This window comes from Chaetura pelagica, unplaced genomic scaffold (genome assembly GCF_000747805.2).
Source record: "Chaetura pelagica isolate M959 unplaced genomic scaffold, ChaPel_1.0 scaffold70, whole genome shotgun sequence".
NCBI classification, from domain to species: Eukaryota; Metazoa; Chordata; class Aves; order Apodiformes; family Apodidae; genus Chaetura; species Chaetura pelagica.
Window position 1 is genome coordinate 4306171 of NW_009952265.1, and position 23380 is coordinate 4329550.

The 23380-nt window shown below is 35.8% G+C and overlaps 1 protein-coding gene across 2 annotated transcripts in view; it reads right to left on the reverse strand.

Moving 5' to 3' along the window:
- Positions 1–6448: 6448 nt before the first annotated feature.
- Positions 6449–23380, reverse strand: part of SPRED1 (sprouty-related, EVH1 domain containing 1) — a 28612-nt gene continuing 11680 nt past the window's right edge. The window contains exons 4-6 of one of the 2 annotated variants that reach the window (XM_010007701.1): positions 22846–22895; positions 13074–13232; positions 6449–8225 (exon numbers count right to left, since the gene is read on the reverse strand). In XM_010007701.1, coding sequence (XP_010006003.1) covers positions 7566–8225; positions 13074–13232; positions 22846–22895 — 869 coding nt within the window. In that variant the 3' untranslated portion in view covers positions 6449–7565. The remainder of the gene's footprint in view (positions 8226–13073; positions 13233–22845; positions 22896–23380) is intronic. The other variant, XM_010007702.1, reaches the window with a different exon arrangement.

The window sequence follows — 23380 nt, forward strand, 5'->3', positions numbered from 1 at the left end:
TTGATCAATCAATACTGGATCTATGTTTAAAAAGACAATTCCTTCTCTTTTAAACACTTATCAATCACAAAACCCCCAGTATTTTTCATTGTTAGCAAGTTCAGTAACACCTATGCATTGTCCATAGTGAAATCAGAACTCTCTCTTAAGAAGGTTGCTCATTATAATGGAAAACAACTAAATCTGTCTTTCTATAAAGTCTCCATTTTCAGGCAGCAAAACATATTGCAACAGCTTTCATTTAGGAATTGTTTCTTTATTTACCATGTAGACCTGGGTAGGAACTAGAAAGAGCTTTCCTGTTTTTTTTTTTGTTGTTTTTTTTCCCCCTCTCCACTCATCCTCCCACCAAACACTGAGCTTTTTGGTCAGCTTACCTTATTGTAGCAGGACGCTCCATCTCTCAACATGCCTGCTAAGTTTCCCTCAATGATTCAACTGGCTTTTTTCTCTCAATTTTATAGACCAGGCCTGTAATGGAAAGGTTCCGATGAGAAAGGAAAAGGGCTAGCAAGCTCTGAGATGGTAACAACCTTGCAAGGTACAGAGGGCCAAGTTGTTGTTCATGAAACCAGCAGATCTCTTTTGTTGAAGAACACAGTGTCCAACCTGTTCACAAGGCCTAAAATGGAGGCAAAATAAGAATGAACAGATAAACAAGAATTTGCTTGATGAGAAAAGGGCCTTCTTTTTTCCCCCAGTTTTCCTTTTATTCTCCAGTGAGAGATTTTGAAGGTACGGCTAAATAGTTAAATGACAGAAGGCAATCCACTTTATTGTATAAAAGCCTGATCCCATCTTTGATGAGCGGACTTCCCATACACTTTCCCAGGAGGCTGACAGACCTCTCCAGCGGGAGTGCCTGCCAGAGATCAGTTCTCCAGAATTAAGGACCAAAAGGGACACCCAGCTGTGACTGGGCGAGGGTGAGAGACATTAACTCCCTTATTGTCTTTATTAGTTAATTTAACATTAAGCAATCTTTCATCGTTAAGTTCTCTATTGTAAGATTGCAGGATCCTTTTAAAGTCAGTAATTAGTGTTCTAGGCCTAGTATAAAACTTGCTGTTAACTAAGTTGCCAACATTTTAATGGTTGATGCTTGTTGTTTGATCTAACTACTAGCAGTACATTTTATTGTTAAGGTACCTTTTGCACACTAACCTCAGCTTCTGTTCTGATCTCCCAATTTCCCCATAATTTGACTGTGGTTGTGCCTTCTAATTTAAAACAGTTAAGACCCAGGTGCTATTTGCAATAAATCTTTTTATGTGCATATACATCTCATCTGCTATCTCACCCTGTTCGAGACACTTATCCTGATGCATATTACTCAAAATTCGAATACAGATTTTTTTGATGGTGGTTAAAAAAAAAAGAATTTTTTATTTTTTTTTTTAAAAAGGAGTAGTAAATGCCAATGTTCCTGTGCATTACATCAAACAGACATAAATCAACGTACATTGTGAAGAATACATCAGATCTAATTTGGTGGGCACCGAGATGTGCCTGGAGTCTGCCAAATCACCACTTAGATGAAATCATAATTCATTTGAGAGGCTTACTCTGTCAGTGAAAGTCATTATCTTCTCAAACATTCCCAAATTTCTAAAATCAGGACATGAACAACAAGCTTCCTGAAGAATTGACTTACCTCTTTTTCTTTTCCTTCTAGGTGAAAACAACTATTGCCAGTCACTCACATAACGCAGTACTCAAAGAACAATTTAGTCAGATCCCACTGTGTATACATGCACACACTCTACAATCTCAAGTTATAGTTCTGAAACATGGTATTATTTTTTATTTTTGTCCCTCTACTTGTTATGTCTGTTTCCAAGCTATTTAATTACAGTACATAGCTCAGTATTCCCAAACGATGGAAGTGATGATATAATCCTACAAACCAAAGTCTTTCCATTCTGGTACAGAAGCACATAACCATCAAGGACAGCAAGTAAAAATCTTCAACAGCAATACAAAATACTGAGCATCTGGACTAACTGGTATCTTTTTATGAACTGTCTTTAGACACTGGCCAACAGGTCTGTGGTCTACAGACTATAGTCTGTGGATTAACTATAGTATTTTATTTAATTTATAAAGCCCAGCAATTGAATTTGACTTACCTGCAAAAAAACAACAACAAAAAAAAAAACACCTTACTATTTTCTTGTTCAAAACCAGAAAATTGTGCATTAGTCATGATGTTAAGTTGGATTTCTCCAAGATCAAACCCTAGGCTTTTCATTTTTATGAAACCATGTTTAATGCTGACTCACGTTTTCATATATTGTCTTCACATAGTCCTAAAATATTCCTTATTAACCCCTCACCTTGTTAGTCACTTAATTAATGTCTGTTTCCTTTCTCTAGTAGAGCTGCATTTACAAATCATTAGTAAAAAGCTTAGGTAACAATAGTTAATATTCCATGTTATGATTACACCATGCAACAGTAAAAAATCCTCAAGTGAGATCCAATGAACAGGGGGAATTACTTTATGGGTTATAACCAATAAGAACACATTTGCAAAAAACAGAGGCAAATACGATTAAGTTTAGAATAATCCATCCTAAACCATGATAACTGAGCTTTCAAATTATAGTCTCACAGATTTCCATGTGTTCATACTATTTTTTCTTTGTGGAGTTTTACTTCCTTTTCTGGTGTATTTCTTATTCTTTACCTAGTACAAAGCTTTGAATTAAATTGTATTCAGACATACACATTTTTTGTTATGGGGTTGAGTGGTAACTCAAATAAACATGATTTATATGAAGGAATCCTGACTTCTATAGCATCATGTCAAGGACCAGTACTACTACAGATACAAAGCAAGCTGGTACAGGCATATTTTTGTTTAAAACATTATAGCTACTCTTACAAAATGATTCTTACAACAAAAGATGCTGGAGCTTGAAGGTAATAAAATTTTTTATATTGATCAGATTGTTTGTTTTGACATTGATCGGGTACATTTTGTTTAACCAGGACACAGAATATTATGGCAAATTGATAACCTGTATTTTTATCTTTTTGTTCAGTTCTTGAGCTGCAACATTTAATTTTGTATGCACTGTTCTGAGTAATCCCAACACAGAATGGAATAACATGTCAGTTGTTTCATTTTGAGACAGTTTTAATCAGATAATTACAGGAAAAAAACATTTAAACAATTTTTGTGGTGTTATCTGCTAACTCAACTTACAAGGATACGATGTAACAAACCAGTTACAAACTTAAAGGCATATTTACATTATCTACTCAAAGTAACAAGCTATATTCATATTCATAAAGGAAACACTTATGTGATGAGTTAACTAAATTATACATCATTTGGTAAAAAGAAATAGCAATTGAGGTTTAATGGAAACAATAAACACGAGGCACTTTGAGGTCATTAGGGTGGAAAGAAAATGGCACCAAGCAAAAGAAAGAAAACTATGTACAGCTTACACTGCAGCTCTGAACATGAGGGCTTCTTCTTCACCAAATTCTTGGTTTCTTAAATGAACCAGAACTTTTGCAATTAAGAGAGAGAAGCTTTCAGGAAAGAAACCAACCCACAACAAAACAAAACACCAAACCAAATATCTCCTTGTATTTATCAGCACACCAAAGGAAAGGGAAGTTCTATCTACCCAGCTACTGGACCAACAGTACCATAAGGCCTCTTTTTAAAGTTACTATTTTGCTGCCATTCACCAGCCTTGATCTTCATTTTATCAATATGAATGTACCCTTTTACTGGTTCCATACTGTGCCATAGACTTGGAGAAGATTCAAAGGCTAATTTAAACCTGTGCATTATTTATACAGGATTATCCTCCAGATACACACAAATTATTCTGAAGAGAACACATCTGAAATGGGAATGTTTTATTCCAACATGTAAAATTAATACATTCTTCAAAATACCTGTTTCTCTAGAGGAAACCACATTGGCTAAAACTGGAACATTCCTGGAAAGGCTTCAGAGCTTTATGCCATCATTTGCTGCTGTTTACTAAATAGTTACCATAGAAATTGTAGATTATTATCAGAAGATTGCTCTAATCTTGCACACAGCTGTCGGTATCCCCCTCACAACTACTGAATTGCCTGTGTGAGTGAACAGACCCACCTGTGCATACTGGAAACTAATCGTATCACAAACCAAAAGGCCAGACTCACGTGGCATCAACATAAAAAACTCCATCACTTTGCTGTGGCAGTGAACTTCAAGGGAAAACAATTCTAAATAGCAATAACAGAAAAAAAAATATTCTTATGAGCCCAGTGAAACAGACCATTTTTCTTTCATTCCTTTTTTTTACATTCTTGTATAACATGACATCAGAACTATTTAAAACCTAATAAAATATTTGGTTAAAGCATTTTTACTTTCAATCAATACTAATAATGAAACTTCAGAAGCAGATCTTAAGATGAGATAAAGAATCACAATGGGAGGCCAAATTACTGTTCGTAAATTCTTAGATACAGCTTAATATATTTTTGTAGCTTAAGTAGTGCACCAATAGCCAGTTAAGTTACTGTGTAGTCTAATATTGTTCCTGAATACAGCTGAATGATTTTCCCCCAGTAGATGGTGCACAAGTGCTGCTATAATTTAACTTCTTCCCCCATTTCAAGGGGAAATACTTAATTTTCACATTATAACTGAGATTTTCAATAAGCCAGGGATGTAATATTTAATGATGGTTTCCCAAGGCTCGGGTCTCCCCTCCAAGCAGCACAAAGCTCTGCTACTACATGCCTTAGAAACTACAGTTCTGATGTTAAGGGTGAGGGAAGGAGTAAGGACTGGGGAGGAATGTTCTCTTTTCCCAAATGCTTAAGGAAGTATTTCAGAAGCAACAGAATAAATGTTATATGTTGTCAAAACCAAAAGATGTATGGATATAACAGCCCATTCTGGAAAGGGTTTGTTGTATGTCCACCTAACACTACTCATCTCCTAAGTGCAACAGTAGGTAAGATCACTCACACCAGAAGAAAAAGCACATGTGCATCCCACCACAACCAGCCCGTTATGTAATCACGGGGTCTTTGCAGTTCTTTTAGTCACTCTCAAACTGGGCATGCAGGCTGACACTTCCAGGAGAAAAAGGGAACATACAGCAGTTTCGGTAACCCATTTTAGATGGATCTGGTCTTCAAGGAGGAAAGCAACAGGTGAAAATATTTTAGCAAGAAAGTGGTTAAATGCAAGGTGAAAATATTAATGCACGCATTCAATTAAAATATTAAAGCATTTGTTTCATAAATAATACAGTACAGGACCAAGAGTTTCACTATGTTGTATTGTGCTCAGAAGAAACTCCTTAAACTAATTTCTTTCTGAAGTATATACACAGTATGATTCTATAGCATTTTCCTATACAGCCAGCAAGTTCTTTTCTTAGGTTGTTCGTATCTCTCTTCACTGTGAATTAGGAACCTAGAACTTAGAAATGTTAAATTCCTCTAGTTCACTAGAAAAACATTGCCATTCTTAAACCAAAGTTGTTATTAAAGTTAACAGTCTATTCTAGGCAACCCAAGTTTAGTTGAAAAGATGTAAAGCATGAAAATCAACTGGAGTAGCAGTTTTCAAATATATAAACAGTAAAACCCAAGACTGCTGCCACAGTGTCATATTCTTGGACTAAACTAATCCAACCAACTCTTAATACAAAACTAGAAGCTCTTCCATAACTTCTACAATGTATCAATATATTTGTCTTCTTTTCAATGTGAAATAATACTTTGAGATGATCTATGTACACAAGGTGGTGAATTCAAGCTGTAATATAAATATAAATGTTTCCTTTTAAAAAGTATTTAACAGACAGATACAAAGGCTAAAAGGGAAAACTATGAGCACTGATACATGCAGAAGGAAAAATTACACAAAATATACTGAAGAAATGCATAGGAGGTGAGAAAAGTAAGTCATGTGCATCTTATAAAATCAATCAGGTGTTTTGTTTAAAAACAAGGGTATATACCAGTGACAGTCTGTCCCACTCCAGCCAAGATATCAAATAGGCACCTCCACTAGTGAATTATAACCAGTTTTAGTGTTTTACGTATCTTTAATGAAAAGTAAATGTGTCTTACTTCATGACAGAGCAAAGCATGTAATGTTTTAGAAAATTCTCTACTGGTCAATCAGTTCATTCTTATCTGAAAGTTAATCTCTTAGTAAGTACAAAGCCATAACAAGTACCATACACAATATACCACCGCACATACACATACATACACTCACTCTCACTTCCTCCCCCATCCTCCCTCCAGTTTCCTCAATTATGAAGTTCACTCCTATTCTGCCTGTGCTATAATTTATTTCTCAAGCTAAGTCTTTTGTTGTTGTTTGTGAACAAAACACACAGTACTTTTGTTCTTGCTTGTTCAACCAAGAAAAAGTTGCAGTTCAAAATAATGAAAACAATTTCACTTTTGTTATTAATCTTTTGTTTTAATCATAGTACTTGATAAACAGCTGAACAGGATCCTAGTTTAACAGAAGGATAAACAAGAACACTGATGACAATTTGTTACAACTGCCTTAATGTACCTTTTGCTTAATGAACATTTGAATATGCAATAAAGTATTTTTGGAGGACACCCCAAAAGAAAACAACTTGCTGGTTGAGCAACAGAAATAACTTCCTTTTTGCTAATATGTTGAAATCAAAGTCATTTATATATAAAAATAAATGTTATGTTCTAACAAGAACATTTTAGACAATTACATCTGTGTTTAACAAAAAAATATTGGTCACTCAAGACTAGAATAATTAATATTTTAAAGGTTTTTAGATTATCAGAATGTATGGATACAACTCAACACAAACTGTAGCTGAAGGGAAACAGGACTGAAAATACCAATTTGTCCACCTGTAATAAAAATGAGACTAAATTAACTAATTAAATATTTAAAATACTACCATGGAATGTGACAGTAGATATGGTCCATACCTACTATATCAGAGGGAAGGAAAGTTTAACATGTAATAATTCGTACCTTACACATTTAGTTAAATATAAACATTTGTTATTTATACATAAAGTCGCTTCCAAAAAACTATTAATAAGTGATTTAGTTGCACTTAAAATCAGTTTTATTTCTCATTTGTTGAGTATTAACTTTTCTTAATCTTAAATCAACTGTCACTAGTGCACTTTTAGTTAAAATTTCCCCTCAGGTAAATTTTAATCCTTTTAAAAGAGCCCCCTCACCTAAACCATGAATGTACAAAGTGGCAAAAGTTAATCCCTTTTAGTATAATCATAGTTTATATACTCATTTTATAGCCAATAATAAGAATAGGCTTTCCTTTGCAAAATCTCCTTCACAACTTGCAACAAATGCCACGCGCTCAAAGGAAATAATTAGGCGTGGCTAGCACTTGTAAAATGCCAAGGTCTGACAAGTCTTGTTGCTTCCTCCACATCAAGCATCTCTTACATGAAAGAAGATTCCCTTCAGCTTGCCAAAAAGCTTCCACAAATCCAAGTTAGATGCTTTCTGGAAACAAAGATTTTTCAGCTCTGTTTGGCACAAGACTGATTCATCCCGCAGCTTTATGCTTTCCTCCACAGCACCCACATACCTCACCACAGTGATGGCATGATCTCAAGGGGAGGTAGCAGCACATACAAGGAGCAATGAACGAGAGTGCCACCAGTGCTAACCAGCGCAAGCAGAACTTGTCATCACTAGTGTCACAAGAGCAAGGATCAGAGAAATCTCCTTCAGAGTCTGACATGCAGTGATACAGCATGCTCTCTGCACAAAGCATGCAACTAACTTGGTAGATACATCTTTTAATAGGATCTGGCGCATCTTGACATCTTCCTCTGCCATTATCTTCATGATTAAACCTTTCCTGGCAGTATATACAGCGGGAACGCTCACCATCCTCTTTTCTTCTTTTTGAGTTTTTAAATTTTGATGAGGAAGGCTGAATTTTAAATACCACAGAACTCTTTGAGTCTTTCAGGGAATTCAACTTAGTTCCATCCTCATCTGGGTATAAATAGTCAGATTTTTTACTGTCTGATTTAGAAAATGGTACATTTGAGTCTGCGTCATCCCTCTCTAGGTCGTTCTTCCACATGTCAGGATGCCTGTAGTCTGCATAACGACGTATCAAAATGTCACGAGGGTTTATTCTAACAATTTCATCTTCATCCTGAAAACTAACATGTCTGATTGACTTCTGTGGGACCTGAAATGGCAAAGTAAGAGAAGTTCACTATAGCAAAGTCCCAAATTTATGTCCACCTACAATGTAAAACTTAGATTAGAAAATTAAAAAACAGGATTTTTTTTTTTTTTCTTGCTGCTGGAAGATAATAATTTCAGCTTGTTTTCTTACTAGGACAATCCACAGACCTCCCCACAATAATGAGCCTTTTTTCAGTATTCTTTCCTGATGTTTTAGCATCTCATAAAAGCTCTGGCCATTTTGGCATCTGCATAAAACTTGATACTGTTCTTTGAATTACACTCAAAATTCACATTTTAACATCTCACAGTGGCAATTAATCCCACGGCTTAATTACGCCTTACCTGAATTTTCTGATTTCATGTACGTGATGGTTCACTGCTTTGGGATTAACTGCCTGAGTTTTCAAACTCCCTTCACTTTTACAATGAGAGTACTTAATACTGGTTACTTAATTCTCAAAGCTGTATTCTAGATGAGGATTTTGCCATTTGAAGAAGAGTATTACCTACATGATCAATGAATAACAATGGCTTCTAAATGCTACACCCTTTAGCTAATATACAGTACTTAAATTGATTCGTTTAGGACACCTGCAGGCAAACACCGAAGTATTTTTTAAATTCTAAACCTGTAATGACCTGACCATAATTCAAGACCTTTTACCTCAAAAGGCAAGTATGAAGGAACATGCTAAACACACATAAAACAAACAACTAAGAGATAGGATAGAGTTGTTGTTTATTCTGCCTTATGATGACAGGGAATGGGGGCATGAAAAAGCTGTTGAAGGCAGCAAATGTGAATAATCTGAATTGAAATACTGCAGATCTTAGATGTAACATAGTAGACTGCCACTAAATGTTACTGGAATCACATGACAAGTGACTTTGAAGAAAAGGTGCAAATAATGACAGGATAAAAATTTAGCAGACGTATATGGAAGGATCTCCCAAAAATAGCAGATAGTGCAGCAAAAAAGCAAGTCGCACTAGGTCCTAGTATTCCTGCCTTCACAGACAGGCAATTATTTTCCTACACTGTAGGGCTATTATAATCAGAGCCAGAATATAAGTAAGCTTAAAGTCAAATTCCACCATTTTCTCCTGTCAAATGCACAGTCTGCAAACCATCTAACAGAAAAGACTGAAAAAAGATCAATCCACAACCCCTTAGCCTTACACATTCTTCCAGAATAATGAATTATTTGGGAATGCATCTTTGGCATAAGTATTGTTGCTTTGGGAGTGTTTACCTTACTGGTACTGATCAAATTAATGAGAATTAAATGTGTCACCATTCCACAGTCTAGGACAACAGTTGAACTGCATGTTCCTCATCTGTTGCAGTCTGCAACAGCTAACTACTGAAGATGATGATTTAAGTTAACATACTTCTATTTCACTTTGCAAGTGTCTATGCTCCTACTACACTGAAGTCTGCAAGCCCTGATTTTGGGGTAGGAGACAGAGCCAGAGGAAGGCAGCTGGGAAAGAGGAAGGAATAGCTTCTCAAAATATGCCAGCTTCTGATTATATAAGAATATCTGTAGCATGGTCTAACCATCACTTCCCTGCTTGATAATCCTTGTGTGATATATTTTAAACACAGAACTGTAATTAGAGCTGCTTTGCCCTGGGAGTTTCAATTGAAGTATGCTAACAAGAACCTTTTTTTTTTTTTCTTGGCTCCAAGCCACACACTTAGACTTCCACAAGGTCTAAAAGATATGGGGTGAAGAAAGGTTATATCCTATTCAGCTAACATCACTGCTCTTCCATACTTCCCCAGGCTCCAATGCAAGCAGCTAGGCCTCCCCTTTGCTTATAAAAGCAGAGTACTTCTACACTCTATTCTGTTCTCAAACAAGAGAAAGAGCCCATTGTTGCACCATCAATAACTAGCTATGGCTAATTGGCTTTCTAGAACAGTAACCAGCATAAATTTATTTAAGGGGAAAAGCATAAAAAATGTCATTACGATTCTCTATGTTACAGTCATAAAGGATCCTTACCCCACCATCCACACAGAATATTACGCATGTACTTAAGACATTAAATAAAACGCATTGTTTGAAAGAAAACAAAACCCCAAAACCTCAACCTCCCATTCCCCAGACAGCTAATAGCCATTAAAGATCACTACAAATACTAACAACTGTAAAATGTGACGTCTCCTTAGTCTTTGAAGGCTTTCTGCTTGTTTGAGCAGAACACACAAAAGACTTAGAACTCTGTTTTTCAAGTCCCCAGCCAAAAAGCTACTAAAATGCAAAGGTCTGACATGTTACAAGCAAGGCAGTATTATGTTCTTTATGCAACTGATATTAAGAAATCGGGGTTTTTTTAAGAAAGGAAGTAGGAAATGCTGAAAAAGAGCAAACAGGAGAAATTTTGGTAAAGCTTTACTTGTAAAGTGCTTACATATTGGGTGTTTAATGGGATGTATATGAAAGCATGAGATACATCAAAAAACCTTAAGAACAATTAAGTTAGGTAAGGTAGTTAAGTTAGCCCTACCCAACCTTGCTTTGGACACTTCCAGGGAGGGGGCAACCACAACTTCCTTGGGCAACCTGTTTCAGTGCCTCACCTGTTTGATCTTAAAACTGTTACTTGAAGGGCTGTGCCTTTAAACAAGGCATGAACACTTGCTTGGTACTATAGCCTTCACTATCTCTCCTCAAACAGATGTCCCTGACTTTGCTCAGCTTGTAGCTCCCCAATATGAGGACACCAGCAGCTGCATATAGCACTGCAAAGTACTAAATTTAAGTTAAACGTGCATCAGTGTATTACATCGTATCATCACTGTAGCTGAAGAGTGGAGGTACTTGGATATTTTTTAGTAACAGTCACATTAGTAGAGGTAAAGATCTGAACCGTCATTAACCACTTCTTTAGTTTGAGCATCTACTTCTTGAGCTATTCAACTACAAGCACAGTAAGAGTGTTCAAAGTTATTCATACATCACTGAAACAAAACAGGTATTCAGCTCAAGATCTGCTGTGCCACATGGTCACATGCATGGAGTTCAGCAGAGACAGTGTAATGTGTGCACAAACTGAATGTGAGATTTTGTTGACTTGCGTATGTTCTAAAGGTGTGCACCACAGGACCAGGCAAAAAGCAGGGAGTGTTGGATGCAGGTGGTGCTACAATATGAGAACAATAGTTTAAAGAATATCTAATTCAATTTCCAAGGAATCTCCCATAACTACAGTCTACAAGAAATTAATTCTAACACTGTCGTTTCAAAGACATTCATCTTTAATTTCTATCAAACAGGCACTACCCCCAGTATACCACAGCTCTGCAGCAAATTCCCTATGTGCTATGAAAACAGACAGGTATTTTAGGCTACTGCACTTTTCTTTTCAACTTTGGGAAGACTAACAGCACGTACATCATTGGTTACTGTAAATGAAAAGTGTTAGCTACAACACCTAATCACTCATCTATTCTAAGAAATGTTTTAATTCTCTTAGCAAGCAAATGGGAAGAGGGAAACATATAATTCTTGATTAACAGAACAAACAAAAATATGAGGTGACTTACACAGAGATAATTTGAGCTCAAGCAATGACTGAAAACCTGAAGTTTGTAATTTCATGCTCTTTAGTTAATTCTCCAGATAACACTGTTTGCTTCTTTTGCCTAATAAAGCAGTTAGAAAGCAGCAGACACAAGAATAATACAATCCTATCTTTCCTTGCAATAATGACTGAGGATATTAAAAAGCTTATTTCAATGAGCAGAAATATTTTCTGATTACATGTTCATAACTACGTGAACCTGCATTCTGCTTTGAATTCTGTTATTAAGCTTATTCTAAAAAGCTTCCCATGTGTTTGCTTCTAGGCCCAAGAACTTTAGATTGTTATCCAACTCACTACGAAGTCTTCTTCTACAGTCTACAAAACCTGTCAGTTCTTTGAGGCTTAGAATAAAGCAAAATGAATATTGTTAAAAAAAAAAAAAAATGTTATTAAGCTTATTCTAAAAAGCTTCCCATGTGTTTGCTTCTAGGCCCAAGAACTTTAGATTGTTATCCAACTCACTACGAAGTCTTCTTCTACAGTCTACAAAACCTGTCAGTTCTTTGAGGCTTAGAATAAAGCAAAATGAAATTTTTTAAAAAAAAAAAAAAAGCTGTAACATTGCCTTTGCAATCTAATGCATAAATATGACCCAATTAAAAAAATGTCTGTACATCAGCCTTCTGCATGTACACCCACATCAGTGGGTTTTTTTCCGTGTTAAGAATCTGGTAATCAATAGCTTAATACTTTTCAGGCATAACTAAGATAATGTTTTCCTTTCATTACCAAAATAGAGTGTTTTCGTTTAAATAGGCAGTTAGAAAGTATAAACAATGATTCACTAAAAATATTTAGCAAAAGTGCCCCACTGTGTGACACATCCAAGATAAAAAGTATTTTAAAGACACAATGTTTATAATCAAAACACTATTAGCATACATGTAACTGAGACTGAGCTCATGGCCAGGTAACATTTTCAGAACAAATTCAAACAGCTTTTCAAGTCTGCAGATAGAGAAGTCTCATAAAGAAACCTGACTTCAAAAAAATTGAAATGTTTATTCATATAGTCTGCTGCATTACAGGTAAAAAAGTAAATAGGCAAATACCTTCACAGAGCTCTACATCTGCCATAACGATTCCGTAATGTTTCAGCTGCAAAGCTTTATTGATAATTTCAAGAAGTTGAGCGTGTAATACTAGATACAGAGATTTAGAATAACAGTGCCTTCTTATCAGAAACTATATACTGTGCCATTAATGCAGCAAGAAAATAAAGAACCTCTTCTTTTGTTGGTAGTCTTACCTGGTTAGGTTGGCTAGGAAAACAGGCTCTCCTGGTGCTGAAATCCTCAAATGCTGAAGGCTTTAAATTTGCATTGTTGTAAGGTTCACTGGTTACTACAGTTTCGTGTTGGAAAAGGTGATCTTTCATTAATGAACCTGATGTATTTTCTTGAGTAGTCTAGAACACATAAGAACTCCCTTGAAATGATTGTGCATTTATACAAAAAACACACCAAACCCACCAAAGTTCATACATAAATGTATTAATATTTTACTTCATGTGTTAGAGGCATTTATAAACACAAGCATTTTTAAATACACATTTTTAAAGTACTCATAAGTACACAAGTATTTTCTTTATTACGAGTCTGCCTTGAAAAATAAGAGTTCCTCTTCTGCAGAGCATACACAACTTGGGCATTAGAGATACACGTTGTTATAACTCACTTGCCAAATCAGACTGAGGAACTTCTCCAAGGAAGGAGAGATCAGCCCAGTTTCTAAGATTATGCTTTCCCTAGCTTCCCACAAGGCTGCCAGCATTTAAAAATATACAACTGGACAAAAAAAATAATCTGAGATTAATAAGGGAAACACTAGTCTTTTAATAAATTAAAAGCAAGATCAGTGGGAAAGGCACTGAAAGCCATTTTTAACATATACTGGCTCAATTAAAATATCTAATCACAGCAAGTGTGTATTGAACAACTAACGACTGTCTTTTTGAAATTAAGGCTGTATCAGGGAATCTGACACCAAAATGAGACCACATGGCAACATATAATAGGGTAGCTGCAGGACATGTGCCTCTGATAATAAGGAAGAGGAAGTACATTTGGGTGGAATATTGGCTTGTGAGATGATCTAATTTCTGAAAAGAACTAAAAAATAAACAGTTCTCATTCTTTAAGCTTAAGTGACTGGGATATACTTAGGATACAGTAGTGCATATTGATACAAATTCCATTGGGCTGCCAAAAATGTACTAGACAATGTTTTGTTTGCATGAAGAAATGCTGTAGATGTAACTGACTGTCATAAGCTGATAGCACTGAGAAAATTCTGGCATGATCCAGCATGAGAATGTTTCAGCTTTATGGTAAGGATCTGTATATATCAAGAAAACATTAAGGGGGAAACAATAAAAACACTGCAGAAAATTACTGAGGCAGAGGCAAACCTGAAGTTTTGGCAGGTTAAATACTATCACTGAATCATTAGTTTTCTTTTATCAAAAACTTAAGGAATTTATTCTGGGATTACATTAACACCTCACATAAAAGCCTGAGGTATAAAGCTTTGAGACACCTTGATAAAGGCGAAATAGCTGTTCTGTAGCTGATCTTTAGGAGAAAGAAAATTACCACATCACTAAGGATTTAAGAATTGTTCAGAAGTACTATGACTGGCAAAATGTTAAAAATCAATCATCAGTTTTAATTCTAGAGAGCATACGCCCCAGAAAAGACAACAGCTCCATCAGGTTGAAGTTCTACTGAAAACTTTTGAAGAGACAAAACTCCAGGAAAAAGTACTTCTGGCAGATCCTTGAGTATGATAGTGCCACTAAGCAATCAACCTTGTTGACAAAATTAAATTTTCTGCTCAAAAACTCTAGGGAGAGGAGTACAAAAGAAATATTGAAATGACTGGCAAGAGATAGATTTCATGGGTATATACTTATTTTAAGGGCAAAAACCATCAAATATTAGTGCCATATCAAACATCTTCCTAACAGGAGGTACTACTCCAGCTACATTGCCCAATGACATAAAAGCTTCCAAAGCACGGAGAGCTGCATCCAGAATGAGGAAGAAATGCTTAGAACTATTTTTGGTTTGAGCAATGTTACAAACGCTTACAAGCAGAAACAATTTAAGCTAGGAACACTTGGAACATCTAAAGCCATTTTACAGAAACCACAGTGATAAGCACTACCTAACCCTCCTACCCCCCTATCTATTACCAATTTGAGTGGTCTACGGAGAAGGGATGAGAGCTGCAAAACTACTCCTCCTTCCCTCCCAAGGAAAAAACACATCCTACCCACAAGCCAGTCTTTATCCCTGGGTGAGATTTGCAATAGCCTGCATTATTTCCTGTCCATGAAAGTGATTCACACCTTTTTTCTTTAAAAATAATAAACCCTCAACTGTAGGGCAAAAGGGACGCATGCTCTCACAGACACACACACTCCCCTTGGCAGTCAAAAAGGTCTCAATCTAAAACAGAATACAGGAACTGATCATGTATTACAGTGCTAACTAGCAGCACCAGACAATGATATATAAAATACAAACCTTAATCTTAAAGCAAGCCTTTGTGCCCTATACCCAGCAATTACAAAGGAATGCTTTTATAGAATTCCAACACAAACACCTCAATTCAAGTTAATTGACTTCAAGGACAAATCTGGGAGTGAAAGTCGACAGAGAAAGGCATCTGACCATTATAAGGTAAGAACTCATGAGATAGCTGTTTGGAAAGTACAACACCCAGCCTACCAACCCCAACACTATAGGCAAGCAGACACAGCCACTTCTGGTGTTTGTGAGGAATGTTAGTGATCAGTTCAGTTACGATCTTATTTAGCCTACTGACTATGCAGAACTACAGAAATGCCAGATGAATATCCTGAACTCTGTATTTTTAATTAAACTGATAGTTTAGATGCAGCCAAACCACATTCATTAGTGTCAAAAAGCAGCTTCACTTCCTACTCCAATGTGATGTTTTATGACAAGGTCATAAACACCTAAAACCCCACATTTTTAGTGGAAATACAGACAACCTCCAGGAGAGGCTCTAGAAAAAAAAAAAAAAGCTATTGTATTGCAAAACGTATTTAAGGAAAAAGCAAAAATGTAAAGTTTTCCACATGAAATAGGTTTGGTATATTAAATATATAGAATATTACACACAAACACAGATGCACACATTCCCCTTTTCTACTGTTCAAAGAAATTACATCGCCCACATTCAATATCCTTTAACCACAGCCTACAAAGTACAGTACTGGCATAGGTTATTCAGTATCATCTGTAAAGTATCCTACGCCAGTTTTAAATGCACAACGGAAATCTGGTTTGCTCCCAGCTGCTGGTATAATAATTACTGTCCTATGGTTGCTAAGAGATACTCTGAATTTTTTTCCAAGACTACTAAAACATTTCTGTGCGCGCAGGGAAAAGGATGCTGGGTAAAGCAATAAAATGACTCCAGCTGTAGCTCTCCAGCAGAATTCAAAGCCAGATGACAGCTGTAGAGAAAATGAAAACCAGACTGAGCTTCTCTTCTTCTTCAAATTTTCTTTCCTTACTTTTCCCATTTGCCAGAGTTAAGTCTGGGAGGGAATTCAACATTGTTCTGCAAACATTGTTAAAAATGTTCTGCTCTGAGTAAGTTTAATGATTACATAGAAGGATGGATGAGAGATCGCATTTCTGTTGCATCCCAATTCATGTGTTTACCTCCCACGAGGCCTGAAAGTCTACTGTTTGATACTAACCAATACAAGAAGCTTTTAAATTATTATTTTTTCGTTTCCTTAATTTTAAAATAATGAATAAATGATAGAGGTTTCAAAAACATGAGTAACTTCCTTGTACTTTAGTTATTTCTAAGTTTGATGGAGCAACTATTTTCGTATTTGGCAAAGAAGCTCTTATTATAATCAGGTATATATTTCTGACACGGACTGAAATATTACCTAGATTACTCTGGATGGTTTGTACAGTTTAAAGTAAAAAACAAGGTATCTGACAAGCCTCTTTCTTTCTAGGTTATATATCCTGCATATATAAAGCATAATAGAGGTTTTTAGGGATTCCAAGGAAGGAACTAGTAAATTAGAACATAAAACATAACACTCTGAGGAAATAACATAGAGAGGGAGATGTAAAGTCAGTTAGGGATACTGCTGAGAAAAAACAACAAACCCAAAACTTCCTCCACTTTTTCAAATACTACTCCACAAAAAAGCTTAATAAACTCAAATAATTTTAGCATGGTATATTACTGGACTTATTTAAAATGGATAATATAAATAAGTATTACGTTTAGTTCTAGCAGCTACAGCAGACAATTTATTAAGTGCACTAAATACTGTAATCTTTAGTGTTTTATCATGCAGTATCTTCTTCTGCATAAAAACAATACAGTGTCAAAGGTAAATAATTTCACATTTCATTACAAGTCACAATGTCCAGTTATTTTTGTAAAATATAACTTCTGTGAACCTTTTGTTATACACAAAATAAATTGAACAGTCCCTAAATAGCATATTTATGAAAAGGCATGTGTTGCAGGCCTTTTCCCCTTCATAGTCACAAAAACCCCAATGTACCTACCTATTTCTGAAAGAACATGCTACACTGTTTTTTTCTGCTTATAATTTATCAGTCTACAGTTTTCTTCTGGCAGTAGTAAGAAACTTCAAAGCATAAGTGCTCCGTTTCTTACTACTTCAAAACTGTTAAAATGTGATGGTAGCCTATAAATAACACCAGTATGGCTGAATCAACAAAACCTGAAAGAGATTAAGACCCAACTGCTCTATTTTTCAGTTTTCGAAAGCAAAACTTACACATTTCAGGATCCAAACCCCACATAAAATACTTCTAAATGCATGAGCTCTAGATTTCATTTAGCTAGATTTACTTCTAAGGAAAAAAAAATATCAGATTCTTACATTTTTTTTCAATTAAGTCAGATAGTTTATATTTGATTAGAGGAAAAGAATCTGAGCCAATCTTTAAACAAACAAGCAAACTGACTTAAACAATCAGCTTGTCTACTGCATTCAAAATGCCTGTTTTTATACCAAAAAATCCAAACCTCCTACCAAAACAAATTACTAGGGTATGTTTCCTTATAACTATATATACATTCCCAGGATCCAGTTGCAAGCACTACAGGAAGCCAGATAGCTCTGCATTAACTCATCTGTGTATTTCTGTTTGAAATTAATCTAGTAAGTCTAAGGCTTATTTAATGATATAAACAATTTGCATATAATATGTTCATTAAACAACTAATAGTAGTTGTATTCATGTAAGCAACCTTTATAAGCAAGAATGAACACCCTTCAGCAACGGTATTTTTAAAAAACAATACTTCAACATTATTTGTGATCAACAGAGTATCTAAAGAAGCTATAGCGAAACTGTCTTAAAAATCAACTTCAGTATGAAGAAAGCTTTTTCTGTGAAATTTTATTTAAAGAACGTAATAATAATAATAAAAAACCCAACAAACTAGTGACCCAAGATCACAGAATCACTTAGGTTAGAAAAGACCTTTAAGATCATTGAGGCCAACCACTAACCCTACTCTACCAAGTCCAGCACTAAGCCATGTCCCCAAGTGCCACATCTAGATGACTTTCAAACACATCCAGGGAGGTTGACTCAACCACGTCCCTGGGCAGCATGTTCCTATGTCTGACAACCCTTTCAGTGAAAAAGTTCTTCCTAATGTCTAGTCTAAACCTCTCCCGGTGTAGCTTCAGGCCACTTCCTCTTGTTCTATCTCCAGTTACTTGTGATCAGTGCCTGCCTCTTTACAATGTCCTTTCAGACAGTTGTAGAGAGTGATGAGGTGTCCCCTTAGCTTCCTTTTCTTCAGACTAAACAGCCTCAGTTCCCTCAGCTGCCTCTCATGAGACTTGTTCTCAAGGCTCTTTACCAGCTTCGTTGCTCTTCTTTGGACATGCTCCAACATCTCAATGTCTTTCTTGTATTGAGGTGCCCAAAACTGGACACCGTATCTGAAGTGGGGCCTCACCAATGCTGACTACAGAGGGAGGATCACCCCGCTGGTCCTGCTTGCCACACTATTTCTAATACAGGCCAGGATGCCATTTGCCTTCTTGGCCTCCTGGGCACACTGCTGGCTCATATTCAATCAATTTGTACCCCCAAGTCCCTTTCTGCTGGACAGCTTTCCAACTTCTCTTCCTCCAGCCTCTAGCGTTGCATGGGGTTGTTGTGGCCCAAGTGCAGGACCTGGCACTTGGCCTTGTTGAAGCTCACACAATTTGCCTCAGCTCATCGATCCAGTTTAAGTCTCTCTGTAGAGCCTCCCTACCCTCAACCCTCAGGCAGATAAACACTCCCTCCCAACTTGGTGTTGTCCACAAACTTACTGAGGGTGCATTCTATCTCCTTATCAAGATCATTGATAAAGATGTAAAAAAGAAGTGGTCTCAATACTGAGCCCTGAGAAACCCCACTTTGTGACCAGCCACCAAATGGATTTAACTCCACTCACCACCACTCTCTGGGCCTGGCCATCCAGCCAGTGTTTTACCCAGCAGAGCATACGCCTCTCCAAGCCATATGCAGCCAGCATTTTCATCAGAATGCTGTGAGAGACAGTGTCAAAGACCCTATGGAAGTCCAGCTGCTGACTGGGCCTGATCACCTGGTTGTTCTGTATATGGTGCATAATGCTACTCAAGATGATACAACACATTACAGTGAGGAAAATGTAAGCCTAGAAAGCACAAGGTAAGAGTTCAGTTTTAGGATCTGCATTAGAGAGTCACAAGTGCAAGCTTTGGACAACCCTTGTTCCTGCTTTCTACATCTATAAAAGGTGATAATATCTAATAAGAGTAGGCATTGCAGTTTGCCAGCAGTGCCACCGACTAGCTAAGAAAGCTGGGTATTTTGATCTTATTTGGATCCTTTTATTTGTTCTTTAGTGCTGAATATAACCAGCCAGTAAAATAACTCACGAAGCATGTTTTGCTTTCTTCATCACTAATCATCATAATTTTTGAAAGAACCAGTGTTAGTGAAATTTATATACAAACTATGCACTATATTCATACTTCAAATATGCATTAAAAAACCTGCTGTGTAAGATGACTAGAACAGCACAGCTGAAACACCTTGACGGTAGATGATGTAACTGAAAAATATGTATGAAAATGAGTATTTTCAAATGTACATTCTGGGCACTCTGCCTATCATACTAACTAAAGAAGAAAAAATGAAACTGAAGAATATCACTACACATGACAGTTACTCCAGGGTATAGACAAAAATAAAAGTGCATTTACAAACATGCTATGAAAAGTATAGTGCTAAATAACTTCTCTCTTTTAAAAATATTTTCCTATTTTAGACTTATTAATACTTAATATATTTAATTAAATAGAGAAGCCCTTCTGCTTGATTTTTTGCACTTCATTCCTTGGAGGTAACAAATTATGATTCTAGAAGACAGTTTTGATGAAGAAAAAACATCCCATTGCCCTCATATCCAAGTATCATCCAGCTCTTTAACATTCTAGCCACACTCTAAAATATCCATGCATTATATATATATATATATACACACATATATATATCCATACACATACACACTCTAAAACTTACTAAAAACACTATGAGAGACTTGGGAAAACAGCTTATAGAATAAACAGGGGAGAACAAATCATTATGCCTTTTAAAATATAGTGGGGTGGGAAGAAGGAGGGACAAGTCAACATTACTCTTCAAATACATAATATATTATCTTCAAACAAAATGGCCTTAGCAGTCTTTCAATTTAAACACCCTGCAATATCAAGTTCCACTTAACAACAGTATAAATCTTGGAAGGTGGAAGTACCTAATAATTTTTAGAAGAGATTGTACACAATTTGGTATTTCCAAGATATTCTTGATGACTAGACCTGGTGCCTGTAAGGAAAATGCTATAGCCTCTCTACACTGACATTCATAATCCTGCAATTATGACTTTGTTACTGATACATAAACCAGAATTAAATGAAGCATAGCTAAACGAGGGTGGGTTCAGCCTTTCTGGCATTTCTTTCCCCCTCCTTCTGGCATTGTTATCAATAGGCAAATCTAGCATAATTTATTTTACTTTGCTATGCAAGATATGGCAAGCGAGATTGGCTAGCTTTTGTCATCTCTAGAAAACAGGTAATTCTTGGCTTGTATTCCCAGCATGAATTCACAATTAAAACAATGTGTGCTGTGATGAAGTTATTAAATGTTTTCCTGTCTGTATGGAACGCAACAGATAATTCTAGCAGTGGGTTGCACCAAACAGGATTGTTTGTACAATTAAGTTATATATACAGAGAGATTTTTTTAAAATGTATGTATATATAAAGTATATGTATTTGTATTATACAAGAAGTAAATCTACATTCTCTATTTACATATCTAAATATACCTCTACAGATTAGAATATGTAAATACACTTTTCTCCACTTTCTCAATAACAAACTTCATAAATATAAATAATCCTGGATATTTCCTTCATTTTTGGCATACTTATATAGAAATGGAATAGCTAGGCAGCATAATCAAGAGGTAATTAGTTTCCTCTAATCTCATTAGGCCTGTAGAAATTGCTCAGTTATTAATCCTTGCAACAAAGCTTGTTTAAACAAGTCTTTTAAAAGCTGATTAAGAATTGCATTAACTTTGGCACACATTTCCTCCACCATGTCAAAATCTCATTCCTATTTTAAATCCAAAACATCCAGTATTTATAGGTTTTACTTTAAAGTGCCTTAAAATAAAGCAATAAAGAACAACAGGTGGTTGCACAGCCAACACTTACACAGAGACACATTTTTTTCTACCACAAAATGGAAAGAAACCAGGAGACTTTTCTGCATTGCCACTGCATTGCAGTATCCTTTCTAATACTTGACTCTCCATCTCCTATCGTAATTTGGTTCTTACCGATATCTTCAAAGTAGGCTGCTAATTTTCTTGATTTTGTGTGGCAAAGGTTCTATGCTGCATCTATCTACACTGATAAAAAAGTTAGTGTTGCAAAAATGACAAAAATCTTTCCATCAAGAAACAAGAAACCACTTAGGAATACTATTAGTTTTTTGAATAGTGACTAAGACCCCTTAGTAAACTTCATTCTGCATCAGCTTCATATTAACTTCAATATGTACACTCTGAAAAGTGAATGTATATGTAAGTAAATGCAAGACTTTCCCTTAAACTGTAGAAGAAATGACAAGTACACATAGACACAAGTAGGTTTTTTTCTCAGTTATATTACCGCTATTTACTTTATATATGTATCCATAGTATTTGTTTATACTGACTTTTTAACTACCTGGATTCTTGGATATTCCCAGGCAGTGCTACACATCAGTGTTACAGTACTGAATATGGTTTTTGTGTAAGCAGTATAATTCTGAAGCACATTATGCTTCAGAATTCATATTATTCTCTTCTGCCATTATAACCTATAGAAATAGAACGATGCAAATATGGATCAATACAAACTTGAATCTCAAGAAGTGACTGCTTTATCTTCAGTGTTTTTTAAATTTATCTGAGCCTCTGCCCTTCTTTGGACTGGATTCTTAAACCATTGTTTCAGCATCTTTTCAACTCTAATAACATTAGAAGTGTCAATCACTGCAGAGTGAAATCTAGGAAAACATATAGGATGTGCATGTAGCAGAGTAAGATTCCTGACCCCTCTATTTTTTTTTTCCCCCCAAAGAATACTCCATGTTCCCATGAGTTCAAAGAGGACACAAAACCTAGAACAGACATTGTAAACTTAAAAATTAAACTCAGGACGGTTAATCAACCTGTTGATTAAATATTGACTACTTAAGTTTAGATCAGACAACATTTTCAGTCTTCTAGATAATTGTTCTTGAACTCACTTCATCAAATGGAATTTTGCTATTGCTCTTGTTTTGGTTATTCTCATTAATGAAAAAAAATTGTTCAATGAATTTCTTAAAAAAATAACTGCACAATCAATAAAAAAATTGAAATACTCACTTGAAAGCAGTCTTCTGCCACTTCAACATCATTTTGAGAGGGTGGATAACCTACAGAAAAAGGTAAAAAACCCCAAATTGCAAGACTACTTTCTTTTTATTTACAGTTTACTGCTTCTAGTAGTCCACAACATCCTTCAATATCCAGCTATGAGGATATAGACATGCTTGTTTACTTTTTAAACCAGTTCTCTATATTTCATGTTGATTGTAACTTTCTGCATTCTGCATTTCATATACTGAATATTCCTAGCCACACTCCTCTCTCTTGTTCACACCTTTCTTGCAAAAGCATTTGCTAAAGTGTCATCAGAAGTCAGAAGCAAGGGAGTATATTCTTGCTAATGTAGCATTTTGAAAATTAAAGGCAAGTACATTTGCTTGACATGAATGCACGCTGTGCTATATTTTGGTATAAATCAGTAGATATTGCAACTGTGAGACCCTAAGAGAGAAGTCATATGTTCTCTAATTATTTCTCTTGCAGGGATATGGATGATATCAGCACAATTAAAAAAAAAAAAGTCATTCTAGTA